The sequence below is a fragment of the Hippoglossus stenolepis genome, chromosome 15 (assembly GCF_022539355.2).
Source record: "Hippoglossus stenolepis isolate QCI-W04-F060 chromosome 15, HSTE1.2, whole genome shotgun sequence".
Taxonomy (NCBI): Eukaryota; Metazoa; Chordata; class Actinopteri; order Pleuronectiformes; family Pleuronectidae; genus Hippoglossus; species Hippoglossus stenolepis.
The window spans coordinates 5709743-5727011 of NC_061497.1; the positions used below are offsets into that span (position 1 = coordinate 5709743).

The 17269-nt window shown below is 43.1% G+C and overlaps 2 protein-coding genes across 2 annotated transcripts; both read left to right on the top strand.

The window, feature by feature from the left end:
- The first annotated feature begins 3513 nt into the window (after positions 1-3513).
- dhx33 (DEAH (Asp-Glu-Ala-His) box polypeptide 33) lies at positions 3514-11184 on the top strand. The gene is made up of 12 exons (XM_035179403.1): positions 3514-3949; positions 4149-4309; positions 5453-5680; positions 5846-6016; positions 6738-6923; positions 7203-7314; positions 7885-8044; positions 8295-8383; positions 8472-8599; positions 8737-8940; positions 9370-9456; positions 9583-11184. Exons 1-12 carry the CDS (start codon positions 3739-3741, stop codon positions 9889-9891), a joined length of 2046 nt encoding a protein of 681 aa, XP_035035294.1. The 5' UTR covers positions 3514-3738; the 3' UTR covers positions 9892-11184.
- An 812-nt stretch (positions 11185-11996) lies between these two features.
- Positions 11997-16634, top strand: LOC118122446 (complement component 1, q subcomponent binding protein). The gene is made up of 6 exons (XM_035179159.1): positions 11997-12401; positions 13930-14080; positions 14165-14264; positions 14399-14494; positions 14615-14740; positions 15822-16634. Exons 1-6 carry the CDS (start codon positions 12149-12151, stop codon positions 15969-15971), a joined length of 876 nt encoding a protein of 291 aa, XP_035035050.1. The 5' UTR covers positions 11997-12148; the 3' UTR covers positions 15972-16634.
- Positions 16635-17269: the final 635 nt, after the last annotated feature.

The window sequence follows — 17269 nt, forward strand, 5'->3', positions numbered from 1 at the left end:
AGTTTTTAGATGAGGAGCCTACAATCAAAATTATGCAGTTACTGTGTAAGGCAGGACACTACCGGCAAAAACAACGTTTTTTCATGTACTGATCAATTTTGAGATTTTGGTGAATTTTGTTTCCATGTCTTCTTTCACTCTAATGGTAAGAAAACTTCCAAAAATACACATTTAGATGGTGTTTGTTTTACAACCCTCTGTCTCACTGCATCTGTAGATTTCTCTTAAATTCACCAAACACGCTCATCTGTATTTTTAAACAGAACATTTCAGGGGGAAATACTGTCTTGATGTAAGTCATTAACTTGGGCAGTTCTGTGTTGATGTGTTCTAGTTCTTTTTTTTTTTAAATCCTATTCAGCGGCAATGCCAATTGGCAAATGTATGTAAATTAGTGCATTTTTATCAAATAAAATTTGCATTGCCGAATTTGCAAATCAAGGTGGCAATTGTGATGACATTATTAGATACCTGTACATATTTGACTGTATTCACCTTCAGTGTATCTACATTAAATCTATTCTATTCCTTATTGAGAAGAAGAGGACTTTCAGAGGTGACAACAGGGAGGAGCTATCTATATTTTAACAGATTCGATACAGCCCCCCCCAACTCTTCTGCGGTCTGCCCCTGACTGTCCCTCATATTGCTGTGAGGGTCCTCCTCCCCCCTCCTCGTAACACCTCCTCTGGCTCACAAGCTGACTGTCTTCTTCCTGACGACTCCAACCCTCCTCCTCCCCAGTCTGAATCCTCTACAGTGTCCTTCACACATCACCATGTTAGAAGACAGCTGAGGAAACTCCACTCAGGCAAGGCTGCGGGCCCCGATGGTGTCAGCCCCAAGGTGCTCAAAGCCTGTGCCCCCCAGCTCGGTGGAGTGCTTCACCGTGTCTTCAACATGAGCCTGAGTCTTAAGAGGGTCCCTGTGCTGTGGAAGACGTCCTGCCTCGTTCCTGTGCTGAAGACACCATGTCCCAGTGGCTCCAAGGACTACAGACCGGTGGCGCTGACGTCCCCATCATGAACACCCTGGAGAGACTCGTCCTGGAGCAGCTCAGGCCCATGGTCAGGCCACACTTGGATCCCCCAGTTTGCCTATCAGCCCCGGCTAGGAGTTGAGGACTCCATCATCTACATGCTGAATCAAGTCTACGCCCACCTGGACGAGCCGGCTAGCACTGTGAGGGTCATGGTTTTGACTTCTCCAGTGCTTTTAACACCATCAGGCCAGCTCTACTGGGCGAGAAACTCACAGCGATGCAGGTGGATGCCCCTGTCGTGTCCTCAATTGTGAACTACCTAACTGGCAGACCACAGTATGTGCACCTACAGCACTGTGTGTCTGACAGAGTGGTCAGTAACACTGTGGCCCCACGGGGGACGGTCCTCTCTCCCTTCCTCTTCACCCTCTACACCACGGACTTCAGCTACCAGACAGGGTCCTGCCATCTCCAGAAGTTTTCTGATGACTGCAATAGTTGGATGTATCAGCAAGGGTGAGGATGCTGAATACAGGTCTGTGGAGGGTAACTTTGTCACATGGTGCGAGCAGAACCTCCTGCAGCTCAACGCGACAAAGACAAAGGAGCTGGTTGTGGATCTGAGGAGGGTCAGGACAGCGATGACCCCTGTTTCCATCCAGGGGGTCAGCGTGGAAATTGTGGAGGAGTATAAATACCTGGGAGTGTTTATAGACCGTGAGCTGGACTGGGCTAAGAACACAAGAAGGGCCAGCGCCGCCTCTATTTCCTGAGAAGACTGAGGTCCTTCAACATCTGCCGGACTATGCTGAGGATGTTTTATGGGACTGTGGTGGCCAGTGCTCTCCTGTTTGCTGTTGTGTGCTGGGGCAGCAGACTGAGGGTTGCGGACATCAACAGACTCACCAAACTGATCCACAAGGCCAGCGACGCTGTGGGGGTGGAGCTGGACTCTCTGACAGCGGTGTCAGACAGGAGGATGCTGTCTAAGTTACATGCCTACTGGACAATGTCTCCCACCAGCTCCATGACGTGCTGGTCAAACACAGGAGCTCATTCAGTGCAAGACTGAGACCACCAAAATGCACCACAGAGCGCCACAGGAAGTCATTCCTGCCTGTGGTCATCAGACTACACAACTCCTCCCTCTGGGTGTCAAACACAACAGTCACTAGACTGGACTCATTACAATGCCAGCAATATCCGCATCTATCCATGCTTGCACTAAATACTAAATGTACAGAACGCACATATTGTATATATTTCTTATTTTTATTTTATTTTATATATATTTTTAAATATTTTTAAAACTCATGCATGGAGCTATTGTAACAAACACAATTTCCCCCTGGGATAAATAAAATATTTCTGATTCTGATTCTGAGTAAGTACATTAAGCTAGTAACTCATGCCTGAACTATAACTATGTTTGTTTTTGTCTTTTGGCTAATTAGCTGTAAACTCGAGGCACTGGTAGTTTAGTCCTTTGATTATCACCACTCAGCTCCACACAAGAGAAGAAAAACCAGCACAACTGGTACAGGAGCTGGGAGATGCTGCCATCCTGTGTGATGTGACAGGGATGACTGTTTGCTCACTAGTGCACCTTCACTAGCCTCACGATTCGATTCCCATTCAGCAGCCAATGATTCGAATGCACAACGATGTATCACATCCACAATTTCCTATATTACTGCACATGGCTGCTGTTTTATCAGTTAATATAAGTTAATGAAAACAAAATTTACAAAAATAAGGTTTTCAATTCAAACATCAGACTACAACAGTTAGTCTGTGACAGTGGTCAGTGCTCTTCACACTGACTTGTGTGCTGCACCTAAAGCTTAAAAGGACAAACTCTGATTATAGCCTTTATCAAGGTGGCCCCACCTGCCCCCCCTTAGCAGCGCCACTGCACTGAGGCGCATCACTCCGCTGGTCAACAAGTGACTCTGCTCCTCTGATGTTTTCTCAACACTCACACTTAGAACTGATCTTTATAAAAAACCTGCTGAACTCATATTTAATGTTCCTGGATAAACGGGGCGTCGCTTCTTCTGCAACATTGAAGTTAAAACACGCGCTGCGTCTGAACCCTGATGTCCTGACCGCGCGCGTCACGTCACGTCTCGTGTTGTGTAGCAGGTTTAAACGTGTGTCTCATAAACTCTGGAGCGAATCAAACAAACACAAAGGAAACGTCAGTCCTGTACGTGTCCTGACAACTGCTGATCAGTGATGGTGTTTGTTGAAGTGTAAAGTGAGCGCAGGTCAGAGGGCGACGGGGGGGGGTGAGGAGGAAGCAGACTCCGACAGAGACTCTGACACAGACAGGACCTTCAATGAGTGTCAATATATTTGTTGACAGGGAAGCTCTGCACAAATAGGAGTATACCATTCATTTATTTTAAATTGATGTCTGTGTGTGCACGTGCCAGGTATCCACAATTATAAGATCCCTAATACATGATGTAGACTGAGATGGTTTGATGAGTGATTTAAACGAGGATGAACCTGACAGTCACGACGCGGGTTGAATTTTTACTCCCGGTGTGATGACGTCAAACGTCCGCGCCACGTTGTAAGCACGTGGGGACGTTTTAGTGAAGCGCTAGCAAAACATCCGCAGTGACGCTGGTGTCAGTGAGCAACGAAGAAAACTTTTGATTTCTTTTCTCTCTGACATCCGACCAACCCGAAGAAGAAGAAGAAGAAGCTGCAGAGGTTCCCCCCACCAGAGTCACTTTTTCTAGACCATGCCCCACGACCCCGACCCTCCTCCGGCTAAGAAATTCAAGCCGGGGTCAGTGTTCTTCCGTCTGGATAAGAACAAGCCTGGCATGCTGCTTCCTAGAAAGGGGAATGCGACCACTCCGATAGAAGTCCAGAGGAAACAGCTTCCGATCTACCAGGCGAAACCGCAGCTGCTGAACCAACTGAGGCAGCTGCACAATGTGATTCTGATAGGTAGAGTCACCGCTGCTGGCAGATCACTGTATTTACATTAGATACACCTCACATAGTAATCAGACATGATGGCTTTTTGTGATTTATTATCAACCGTTGTCAGATTCTGTTCGTGATAATCAACTTTTCAGAGTGTGTTACACCAACAGTGCCTTGTTTTGACTCATTTTGCCTCGTTCCTCTCTCATGCACACATCAGGCGAGACCGGGTCAGGGAAGACCACTCAGATCCCCCAGTATCTGTACGAGGCTGGCATCGGGCGACAGGGCATGGTCGCCATCACTCAGCCTCGCCGGGTTGCTGCCATCTCGCTGGCAGGAAGGGTGGCCGAGGAGAAGAGGACTCAGCTCGGCAAGCTGGTACGGACAGGAGACAGGTGTTCCACTGCTGAGTGTATACTTAGAAACACACAATGCACAATACTGAAGAATCCTCTCTGTATGTAGGAGAAAAGGTAGAATACATTGCTGATGATATATCCTTTGAATATATATATGTTGAGTTAATCAGTTATGTTAGAGCTCTAGTCTTGATGACCACTCAAAGCTCTTCACAGCACATTTTTGCCATTCACACACTCATTCATACAGTGCATCTATGTGCAGCACTCTCTCTATCACACATCGTTCATACGCTGCCGGCACAGCCATCAGGGGCAATAAGTATCTTGCCCAAATAATGTTTGGCTTGCGGAATGGGGGAGATAGGAATCGAACCACCAACTTTCTGGTTAGAAAGACCCCCTATACCTCCTGAGGCACAGACATGAAATTAGTTTGGTTTATTCTGTGTAACAGTCGTAGCGCCACATCACCAGTTATCAGTGCTTGGGAAAGTGTCTACTCTGTGCAGCAGGAGAGTAGAGCGTGACTTGGGCCGCAGTTTTCTGTCCGATCTGACCGAGTAGTAACTGAGCCCAAAAGGTGTTTTGATTTTTCTGACAGAACCCGGCCCCACCTTCCGCGTCCCGTAGTCTTATGACATGATGGGAGGAGAGTTGACAGACAAGGATAAGGAGGATTTGATGAATATGTTATTTTGGTAATCTACCGTCTACACCTCAGACGTGCGTGTGCGTGTGCGTGTGCGCGTGTGTGTGTGAGTGAGAGAGAGTGAGCGGGTGAGAGCGCCTGTACATTACAGCAGAAGCCAGAGACTGCTTGGTGTAATGTAACATTAAGTAAACTCTGGACAGATGCCGAATCCAACACACACGTTTTCTTGTTAAGTCTCCGGTGTAATCAGTAACACTGGTGTTGTCACAAGTTTATTAGCTGGTGGGAAAATCTCAACAGTGGTTTCCCTAATATCAGTGTGTTCAAGGTGTATTATCCCTGAGGGGCAATTAGTAGTACAGCCATCAGTAACCACATTTGCTCAAACCACATCAGTAAATACAAATACAACACATTGATTCATTTAACAAGCCGATAACAGCAGGGATGAGACGAGACGAACAAGTGCAACAGTGTTAAGTCTCACTGACTCAAACTTCTCCTCAGGTTGGTTACACGGTGCGTTTTGAGGATGTCACCTCCTCCGAGACAAAGCTGAAGTTCATGACAGACGGCATGCTGCTGCGTGAGGCCATCGGAGACCCGTTACTGCTGCGCTACACCGTGGTGGTCCTGGATGAAGCTCACGAGCGCACCGTGCACACTGATGTGCTGTTCGGCGTGGTTAAGACTGCTCAACGCAGGCGGAGAGAACTTCATAAGATTCCCTTGAAGGTAGGAGAACAGTTGGAGCCGCCCAGGGTTGAATAAAGTTTTACTTTCGTAGTCAACACTCAACTCAACAAAATCTTGCTCTGCATTATTACACACAAGCAAATTTTCTGCTCCTACTTTGTTGATCTATTTTTTTTACTTTTTTTTATTGTTTTTTCTGCGCAGGTCATAGTGATGTCGGCCACAATGGACGTAGATTTGTTCTCTGAATACTTCAACAAGTCACCGGTGCTGTACCTGGAGGGAAGGCAGCATCCCATTCAGATCTACTACACCAAGCATCCCCAGTCAGACTACCTGCAGGCTGCACTCGTGTCTGTGTTCCAGATCCATCAGGTAGTTTTCAACATTTAACTATCAACTAATCTGTCAATCCTATTATTGTGTATGCAAAAAAAAACAATGAATGCCTCAGTGGAATTTCTTCAAGTTCAATTGGAATATAAGATGGACTGATTAGATTTTGGTGATCAAAGGTCAAGGCCAGTTTGATCTCATAAACCCATTTTTGCCTCGTGAACATGTTATCTTTACACCTCTTTGAGAGGATCCTTTCAAATTTGGCACATATGTTCACTTATGGTGCTTTCACACCAAACACGATGCAAACATGTCACACGGTGAGATTACATAAAAAGTCATGTTGTATCTCTCGCCCCGGCCGATGCGTATAGCGCAGCGTGATAGATGTGAAATTCCTGTGATCAGCAAACAATCAAAAATGGTCCTGTAGCATGAATCGTACGTTGTATTTGGTGTGAACAACATAAAACTCACAGATTAACTGATTAGATTTGGAAGATCAGAGGTCAAGGTTATGGTGACCTCATATGAGTCTGATTGACAGAGGCAAACATCCGCCGTGTGGTAATTTTCTTATTTAATCACTGGTATCTAAAAAAGATCTATTTTCAGTTATAAAAAAAAAAATCATGTGTTTACTTCCGTCTTGTAAGGAAGCAAACAATGAGTGAACATTTCCCTTGGTGCATGTTCATGTACTGTGATGACTCTTCGTGACACTGGAACACAACGTGGTCTCGTTGTGTGCATGCAGGAGGCGCCTCCGTCCCATGATATTTTAGTCTTCATGACGGGTCAAGAGGAAATCGAGGCTCTGGCGAGGACTTGCCGGGACATCGCCAAGCATCTTCCTGACGGCTGTAGCCCCATGGTAGTTATCCCATTGTACGCATCGCTGCCCCCAGCACAGCAGCTCAGGGTCTTCCAGCTAGCTCCCAAGGTAAAGACAACAACAAACACAACAGAGTTCTCTAGATTTGTGTGAACAAAAGGAAGTCGTTGTGAATGAACAGTCACTTTGGTTTTGGACAGAATGTGTGAAGTCTGTGTGCTGCTGTTCTCAACTGTGATTATGTTTAAGATTATGTACTTTTTTGGCTTCTTTAATGCAGGAGAGCCACTGAATAGCCAGTTTCTTGTCATTGTGAAGTTGTTTGTATCATTGTCTCGTTATTTTCTATTGTCAAACGTAATGTTTGTTGTCTTTACTTTCATCCAGGGCTGTAGGAAAGTCATCCTCTCAACCAACATCGCTGAGACGTCACTTACAATCTCTGGGATTAAATATGTCATAGACACAGGGATGGTGAAGGCCAAACGTTTTAATCCTGGTGAGAGGATTCAGTCTACACACACACACACACACACACACACACACACCCTTGTACTTCTATCTTTATGAGGACAGTCATTAGCATAATACATTCCCTAACCATTTCCCTAACCTTAACCATCACAAGGAAATGGCTCATCCTAAGTTTAGTCATGTCAAATGTTCTTTACTGATTTGATTAACACTTATGTTAAACATACTTCTCCTAGTATGAATTTCATGTTGTTATTTATTATTATTTGTTTGGAATAGTCTATGGTCTTTTAAAGCTTCTCCTTTTCAATTATTTTATTTACCTTTTGGGTTTTACTTTACAGTGGGATTTTAACCAATCAATTATGGTTTTAATGTGTTTTAACCCCAACCTAACCTAAACCTCACCCTAAGAGACTCAACCCTTTTAAAATGTCCTCACGTGTCTGTACTTAAATAGGTCCTCCAAAGCTATAAGTAAAAACACACACCCTAATTTTAGTGTTAACGATAAAATAATCTGTTTATGCTGAATGACACACAGTGAATTGTGCTTGTTGTCGTTTTATTGTACATGTGTTGTGTGACTCTGCAGACAGTGGTTTGGAGGTGCTGGCAGTGCAGCGGGTCTCTAAAGCACAGGCCTGGCAGCGATCGGGTCGGGCTGGCAGAGAGGACTCTGGCTCCTGCTATCGTCTCTACACTGAGCAGGAGTTTGACAACCTCATCCCCATGACTGTGCCTGAGATCCAGAGGTAGGACTCTGTGTTTCATGCAGTTAATAAACTTCAGTACAGTGTGTGCTGCTCTGAACGAGGCTCTCCTGCACGTTGATTCATTTGGGTCAATTTGATTGAATATGCTCTTTTTCCTCCCCTCTGTGTGTGTGTGTGTGTGTGTGTGTGTGTGTGTGTGTGTGTGTGTGTGTGTGTGTGTGTGTGTGTGTGTGTGTGTGTGTGTGTGTGTGTGTGTGTGTGTGTGTGTGTGTGTGTGTGTCTGCCGCAGGTGTAACTTGGCCAGTGTGATGCTGCAGTTAATGGCTCTGGGGATCCCAGACGTGATGAATTTTGATTTCATGTCAAAGCCCTCTCCAGGTAAGATGCTACTGATCATGAATCACTGTGCTCCTCTGGTCATCCAGAGAGTTGGTAGGTCGTAGTGACCAGTTTGTGTTTATCCCAGAGGCCGTTCACTCTGCTATCGAGCATTTAGAGCTGCTGGGAGCCCTGGAGAGGAAGGAGGGCCAGGTTTTCCTCACTGCTCTTGGAAAGAAGATGGCAAGCTTCCCCCTGGAGCCAAGATATGCCAAGGTAGAAAGTGCTTCACACAAAAAGAAACTGTTCAGGAGCTCTGCATTGATTTGTATATTTAGTTGAAGATGACATAAAGTCTATTATGCATAGTGCCAATGTGTGGTTGATGCCTTCTTCTTTTCTCCATCTCACAGACCATCCTGCTGTCCCCGGATTACTCCTGTTCTGAGGAGATTTTGTGCATTGTGTCTCTACTGTCAGTAGACACTGTATTGTTCAACCCTCCAGCCCGGCGGGACGAGGTGCTCGCGGCACGCAAGAAGTTCTCCTCCAGCGAAGGAGACCACATGACCCTCCTCAGCATTTACAGAGCATTCAAGAAAGTCAGTGGTAATAAGGTGAGAATATCTGGAGAAGTATAGGACAATATATTTCTAAATGTTAGGGCTGTAAGTTTTTCCAAAAATCAAGTTTGAGTGAATTTGACATGACACGTAATGTTGCATAAGTTGTATAAGGGGGTTGCCGTCTATAGTGTAGAACTCACGCCGACTCTTAGATGCCCTGGTGTAACGAATCAATTCAGGATGGATTTGCTTGCACCTCTGCTGGATCAGGAGACACCTACTTCAGACGGTCTGATGAGCTTCTAGACTGTATAATTGGAATTTAAACGAGTCATTACGGGTTGACTACGAACGTTTCCCCCCACGTTCAAATTAATCTTTGAATTTGAAATAAGAAATGACAGCCCTAATACATGAATGAATTGGTGAAACCCAGAGATTAGATCATGTTGCTGAGCTTCTTTATGTTTGCTTTTAAAGGAGTGGTGTCGGGAGAACTTTGTCAACAGCAGGAACATGGGTCTGGTGAAAGACGTCCAGGCGCAACTTAAAGAAATCTGCCTTAAGGTACACAACTGTAACCACTGGATGTACAGTGGAAATGTGAATGTTCTATGTAGGCCTAAAGTCACAGCAGTAGAACCAGCAGCCCATTTGAGCCTCATGATGACTGGATTGTTTTTGTTTCACTAGCTGAATTTGAAGCTGGAGTCATGTGGAGCAGACACGGAGGACGTTCGCCGCTGCCTCGCCCACGGGATGTTCGTCAACGCCGCAGAGCTGCAACCCGACGGCAGCTACTTAGCCCTGGACACCCACCAGCCTGTGGCCATCCATCCCTCCTCTGTCCTTTTCCAGGCCAAGCCAGCATACGTGGTCTTTAATGAGCTGCTGCACACGTCGCGCTGCTACATGAGAGACCTCTGTCTGGTGGACGCCGACTGGCTGCTGGATGCAGCACCAGAATACTTTGGCCGCAAGCTCCACCTCGGCAAGAGCTAACCAATAGAGAAATAGGACACCTTTCTCAATTTACCCAGTGACTGAAAAACTGGAAAAATGTTTTCTCTTTACAGAGCTGAATTTGGATAAAGACACTTGCTACAAATCAGAAGAATCTGAGTTTCTGTGCTGTAAACTTCTCTGGATTTCACTACCTCTGGCATGTGTCACTGCAGCAGAAATCTGCAAACTGAGGCCTCACAACTTTTTTGACCTCCTCCAGACTCTTATTCATATTTTATAAACTATTTTTCTTCTGCCTGACATTCATTCTTGCCATTTAGCCACATGTTTAACATTTTTAAGAATAGTTTCTTTTTGGAGTTTTCCTGCTCCTGTTCTTTCAACGTTTGCATGCATTTCTGATAACTATCTATCTTTTTCTCAAAGTCAAATTAACTTAACAAAATATTGTGTTTAGTTGTTAAGCTACTTTCTCATACAAGGTAGTTGACTGACCAGTTCTGCCTGAAAGTTATTAGCCTCTTGGAGGCTAAGAAAAGCAATCTTCTCTTAGATGGTCCCACTATGTCGTGTAGGTTTACACAAAGTGCTCTGAAGGGGTTTAATACACGAGGACAGTAGCTTTGTCTTAATCTATAAATTCCTGTAATAATATTAAAACATGAAAAACACCAAAGTTAGGGTTAAAACATAGGGTGCTTGTGCATGCCCCTTTTTTTTTTTTTTTTACACAACTACGACTGTATCACACTTTCCCAAATACATGCACGTCAGGAGAAGCAGCATGCCTTATTCTCCAGGTTCTACTCTTGTTGCACAGATCCATGACTCAGATTGCAAAGACAAACAACCGACGTGTGCTGACGACCAATGGATGCAAAGCAATGCATGGAGATTGTAGTTAGCGATCTGATCCCTCAGGTCTTACATACTTTGTAGAATGTAAATCTCACCAATTTGAAGAATAGGATGGATGCTCCTCTTATCATTTTTTTACACTGGACTCAGGATTGTACAATATGTTCTGTAACCTGAATAAAATGACAACTGTTTACAATCTATTAAACACCAGATGCATCTGGTGTTGCTGTAGAGATCATCAGACCTACTCTCACATACTGGTTGTGTGTTCCGAGATCGAGTCTCTTGCACATCAGGCTGCCCATGAGGTTTTTAATTAAATGGTTTAAGATCTGCATGAGCCCTTGTCAATTTTACACAAATAAGTGCACGCCTTTGATGAGTTTATTATAACTATAAATCCTGTAATTTGTTATAGTCTTAGTTACACAGATGTTATAATTTCTAATAAATAAATAAAAAACACTGCCCAAGTGCACGAGTCTGATGTGAATGTGGAGAGTAAAGATTCAAAGAGGCTCATGGGAGTTTTCCACTTGTTGGTTTGGACAGAATTTAAGAAAACTGTTAATGTTTCATAGTTAAGCTTTATTTCAGTATATCAGTATAAAAATAAAATCACACACACTTTACAAGTCAACAGGAATTAAAAACACACAGAACAGACTTTTGTTCCAGTGTTTCTGTCGTCTCGGTTAAGGCCCTTATGATCACATTTCTTGAGTATATCAATCAAGACATAAACATAAAATTCCTCAGGAGAGCATGAGAGGTGGGGACACTACAGTAGCCGCTAACTTGTGGGAACATGTGCACATCTTGGGAAGTGTGCTGTGTAAAGCGGAGTACAGCAGGCTCTAAGAACATCATCTATACACACAGAGCATTTGCGTACCAACATGTGCGTACAGTTTTCAGCAATGACACTGCACATCTCTACATCATTACTTAAATTTTTCCTGATGTGAAACATATCTTCCACAGACACGTGGTGTTGTTACAGATGCTGTAACCTTCCAGTCTTCACTGAGGTCAGATCTCTGCTCTGAAGCTGGAGCGCCTTCATCAAGCCGCAGGGGGCGCTGTTGGATTGGAACCTGGATATCAGAGCCTATATAAAATCCATGTTATTAATGTTATTAATGTTATTATCCATACCTTTTAATTAAAGTTAAATAATTAATGTAGCATCAAAGCATTGTGGTTTTGTAATGTAAAAAATCCAGATGATGTAATTTTGCGTCTCTGGTTTTTAAAGTTTAACTTCCGGTGCAGAGGTCATAGTTACGACAGGTCAATGTGTCCTTCCACACGTGTGTAACTGTCATCTTACAGCAGCGGCTCCAACAAGCGGCAGCTCGGTGCTCGTGTGTTCTCACTCTAACTTATTCCCTCGTTGTTCCCCTTGTTGTTATTATTATTAACCGCAGTCATGCTGAAGTCTGTTGTCCGGGCGGTGGGAGCCGCCGTCCGCGTCTCCTCAGCCACCGCGTCCACAGCCCGAGCTCTGCCGCTCTGCTGCCCGACTCTGTGCTCTCCGATCTCGGCCACAGCGCGGCCCTTCACCCGCTCCCTGTGGATGCTCAACAACAACGGAGCCTCGTCGGGCTACCGGCCACAGCTGTTCGGCTCCAGAGTGCGGAATCCCTCGGTGTCGTGTGGATGTGGAGGACTGCACACAGAAGGTATTCACCCGGGAACCAGGGGACGAGGGGAGCTAAGCTAAGCTAGCTGCTATGAGACAGTGCTGCATGTTGAGGGAGGACTAAGCTGTGGAGCACCTCAAACTGTTCACTTAAATTAATATATTCAATGAATACATTCAGCCACTAGACACAACTGATTTCGATCTGTTGTCAGTCACAAGTTAGCAAGGCTAGCATCTAGCCTCTTTAGATAGTTGGCATTCACCTTGACAGACAGTGGCTGTGAGCAGAGGTTAAATTAGGATTCAGTCTGTTCTGATCTGGAGAGGAAAATGTATCTACCCATATGTATTTATGTATATATATTATATAATCAATACATATTGATTGAAAAATGGTTTGACACTTGGTAAAGTGGTTTCCAATAGAAATCCTCCTCACTGTCAAATACACATGTTCTGTACTAGCCTATGTAAATTATCATAATCAAATGTTCCGTGATCATCATCTTCTCTTCTTAACATGATCTCTGCACATTTTCAGGCAATAACCAGCTTCAGTTATGGGGTTTTGAATTCAGTATACATTATTAGGTTTAATTAGCCGTTTACATTCAAGTGTATTGGTGTGTTGCCTTAAATCCACTTTATTTAAGATCCACATTGTCTTGCTAACTAACAAACTAAATGAACAAAAACAGAACCTCTGTGACAAACTGGCTGTTGTTATAATAAATTTGATGTAACAACATGCTTACCACAACAATAACATTACCTGACATCAGAACTTGAATTACTGTGCAAGACATCTTAGATTTTATTAAGCACTTTATTGGCCTTTTCCTTTTTTACGCCACAGACGGTAACAATCATAGTTTTCATCAAATTAAGTTAAGTTATCACTTCACCTGCTTCACTGTGTCCACTGCAGCCTCTCTGCTCTGCCTGGTGTGTGGGTGGAGGGCCACGCACTGTGAATAGCAGCTGTCTCTAAGGAGAACTGGGCTGAGAATCAGAGCAAATATAAATGTTAATATGAAAAAGAAAAACACTAATCAACACAAGTAATCTGAAATACAATCCCTTCTGTAACACAAACGTATTAGGTCGACAGCCTATGCTTAGGGAAAGCACATTAGTACCTCATTTATGTTCTCTGCAGTCACAAAGTTAACATTTTTTTAATCATTGCTTGATTTATTGAGATCAAGAAAGCTGTAGAAATATACATCGTATTGATGTGTAAGGCTGACTATCCCCTGATAAGTCTATGGTCCTGTTCAGACCTGGTAATAACATCCATCCTGACGGATCCAATCAAAAGTATGCATGCTCACACCTGATATTAAAATGCATCCCACTGTCTACGTGCTCATTGAGTCTTACAGCCTTGTCTCAATTTAACCCCTGGTTCTGTCTAGAAAAACTCACAGCTAAAATAAATAGTAAATGTTTGTTGCATTTGTTGGCACATGAGACTTAGTGAATTTTCATCCTGTGTATCAGTTTATCTCTGTTGCCTTCTGTCTCATGATGGAGTCATTTAACCCGTCTGACACTTTTAACAGGTGACAAAGCATTCGGCGATTTCCTTTCTGATGAAATCAAAGAAGAGCAGAAGATCCAGAAAACCAAAACTCTTCCTAAGATGTCTGGAGGATGGGAGCTGGGGATGAACGGCACAGAGGCTAAACTCACAAGACATTTTGCAGGAGACAAGTAAGTCTGCGGCTGTGACTGCAGATAAAATGGTTCGGCGAACGCTACTGTATATGAGCTCATAATGCATCTGCTGTTCCACAGAATCTCTGTCACATTCAACGTCAACAACAGCATTCCTCCTAACTTTGAGGAAGAGGCAGAACAAGGACAGCAGAAGTCAGCAGCAGCAGCAGAAGAAGAGGTGAGCCCACAGCAAACCTGACTGTTTAAGTCAGACGTGTATGTACAAAATATACGCAGTCATAACTATGTTGGTACTTAAGAATTCACTGATTGAAGCTGTTGATATTAAAATAATTATAATTCCGTTTACAGCCAGAAATAGTGTCATCGCCAAACTTTGTTGTTGAAGTAACGAAACAGGCTGCAAAACATTCCCTGGTGTTTGACTGCCATTTTCCTGAAGATGAGGTAAGCACAGTATGTGTTTGTTCATGTAAGATGTCGCATTGTGAGCAACAGCATGTCGCTGACCTTTCTGTGAGATAGCCAATCTGTGAAGTAAGTAAGAATCTCGTTTTGCATTTGCAGATGAGTCATGGTGAAGGAGAGGAGGAGAGCGACATCTTTGCCATCCGTGAGGTCAGTTTCCAGCCCGAGGGCGATACAGAGTGGAAGGAGACGAGCTATACACTCGGCACAGACTCTCTGGACTGGGTAAGACCTGAGATGGTGAAAGAAAAAACTGTTTATTTAATTAACATAACTAGTCTGTGGTTTGGGTGAAGTTAGATAATAAAATGAAACTGAATTTGCTTTATTACTGTTCAGGTGTGGTTTATATAAAAGTTTAAAGGATTAGTCAACTGCTGTTATTTTTTTATACATTGCATGACGGCTATTACAGAGGTCTGTTAAGCAAGCGACACAATCTTCACACTCTGCTTTTCAAAATAAAAGCTCTTTAATTCTACTCTCTACAAAGCATTACTTCAACAAAATGAATTTTGTGCTTTTACTTTGAAGATAACTTGCTAAAGAGATGTGATTCAATGTTGCTGCCATGAAGGAGATCAGTACCATGGGCCCCCGTCAATGTCTGTTAGTCTTATATAGTCTGATATATACAGCTATAGTTTATCAGAGAGCGTAAAAGAAGACATGTTTAAATTGGTCCACTGACAGCTCCTTCAGCTGACATGCTGACACACACACACACACCCACCCTCCCTCCCTCTCTTCCTATTAACCATTATACATGTAGCCAAGAGTTTAATTCACCTATACCGAGAGGTAACAGTATAACAAGGACATGAAGAATGTGAGTTTGAACCGGGACAGTATGCCCGTTTCTTTTTTCACAACTAGTCAACACTTCGCTCAGAAAACAGAACAATTTCAGTTGGTGAGCCTTCACAATAAAAGTCCCAAACAGATACACTGCTTATGATGACAGGGAACACAAATTCACTGACCAACCGTGCACAATAAGGCAACTAAATAAAATAGCTTACATAAATAATTTTTTAAATAGCCAAATGTTACACTATGAAAACTGATGATAATATTAAATATTTTAGTTCATTAGCTATATTATTATACTCTACTATTTATTGCTTTTCATGTGTCTTTTTACTTCTATAGTATCGATAATCGAGAAAAACGTAAAACCTTGATATTTCCTCTGAATAAAATGTAATCTCTTGACATCCCTGGTGGATAGATAAGAGTTGATGAGACTGAGGATAGTAGCGTCACTTTAAATGACATAGGATTTCATGCTGTGTTGTTTTTTCAGGCCCTGTATGACCACTTGATGGACTTCCTGTCCGACCGCGGGGTCGACAACACTTTTGCTGATGAACTGATGGAGCTGAGCACCGCCATTGAGCATCAAGAGTACATCAAATTCCTGGAAAACCTCCAAGGCTTTGTTAAATGTAACTAATGTTAGATAGAGGCTGAATTTCACTGATCTTTAAATCATGTCCTGGCAAATTTGGAAATCCGATGGTTCAGCAAGACTAAAGCGAATGTTGCAGCACTGAAAGATTGATCTGCTTGGCACTCTAAAGAGACTGACGATAGTGTTTGTGACACGAATTGTCACAAAGACTGGGCTGCAAAGCATGGTCTTTGAGAAAATGTGACTTTATTTTTCTGTAACTTAAACAAGATAGAAATATAAGTTAAATATATGAAGGCCGTAAACGGTTTAGGTCATGAAAATGTGCAGAAACCATCATCTCAAGAAATGCCTCTCTCTTCTGGAGTTACTGTCTTAACGGCAGTGGTTCAACATGGTCCAGTCACTATTGTAAATGTTCAAGTTCCCTCAAGCAAAAACTGGACAAGTTAGTCAGGATGGAACATCAAAACACAAACACCGAAAAGCAAATGCGTTTACAAAGTCACTCCTAACTCTCGTGTGTGTGACAGCCTATGTAACCCTGCTGAGTCTTACTGTAAGTTGGCTTTGAACAGGAGCTCATGTTAACTAATATACATTCAACTCTGTAAGACCATAAAAAAACAGTTTAAATCTGAATGGCATATATCTTTGTGTGTTGAGAATGGAAGGTCTGTGTTCATTAAAACAGTTTGATATGAATGGATGTTTTGATGTTTTATTTCATCAGGTGATTCTGTTGCTCTTTAAAATATATAGAGTGGCCACGTGACATTTATCAGAACCTCACAAATCACTGAAAAGATCATAACCTTCAATGTATTTTTAATACCAGAGGTTTCAGCCCTGAAGGAAGGCAAATGTCCTTTTAAAAAAAAAGAATATTTCCCTCCACTGTTTGCATCCTGTCAATTTGAGAGCAAAATAATGCAATAAATACTAGACGGATTACTATGAAAAAATGTTTGATTTCTGTACGTTTACCTTTTTCTCTGAGAATGATACTCTTATAGACATTTGCTTGCTATTACCTGCATTCCTAATGAACATACTGCTAATAGATGGCATGTACCAAGTTCCCCCAAAACAAGTTCTGAGAGGATTTGTTCAAAGGAGAGTAGGAAAGATACAAATATGACTTCCAAACGAGGAGGCGAGATAAACATTTATGTGATTTATTCATTATGTCGATACTGTGGCGAAAGTCCAGCAGGTTCCAAAGTAATAAAGTGCTCTCCAGTAAAACAAAAAGTCACAAAACCAGGGTCGGTGGTTCAATCCCCTGCTTTTCCAGTCAGAAGACTCAACTGCACTGAAACCCCAAATTGTCCCTGACG

Bases quoted from the DNA above. Each gene is read 5' to 3' on its own strand.
- dhx33 (XM_035179403.1), top strand. From the start codon at position 3,739: ATGCCCCACGACCCCGACCCTCCTCCGGCTAAGAAATTCAAGCCGGGG. The intron at 7,315-7,884 runs GTGAGAGGATTC...GTGACTCTGCAG, and splicing joins GGCCAAACGTTTTAATCCTG to ACAGTGGTTTGGAGGTGCTG. The intron at 8,045-8,294 runs GTAGGACTCTGT...TGTCTGCCGCAG, and splicing joins ACTGTGCCTGAGATCCAGAG to GTGTAACTTGGCCAGTGTGA.
- LOC118122446 (XM_035179159.1), top strand. From the start codon at position 12,149: ATGCTGAAGTCTGTTGTCCGGGCGGTGGGAGCCGCCGTCCGCGTCTCC. The intron at 12,402-13,929 runs GTATTCACCCGG...CACTTTTAACAG, and splicing joins TGGAGGACTGCACACAGAAG to GTGACAAAGCATTCGGCGAT. The intron at 14,495-14,614 runs GTAAGCACAGTA...TTGCATTTGCAG, and splicing joins GCCATTTTCCTGAAGATGAG to ATGAGTCATGGTGAAGGAGA.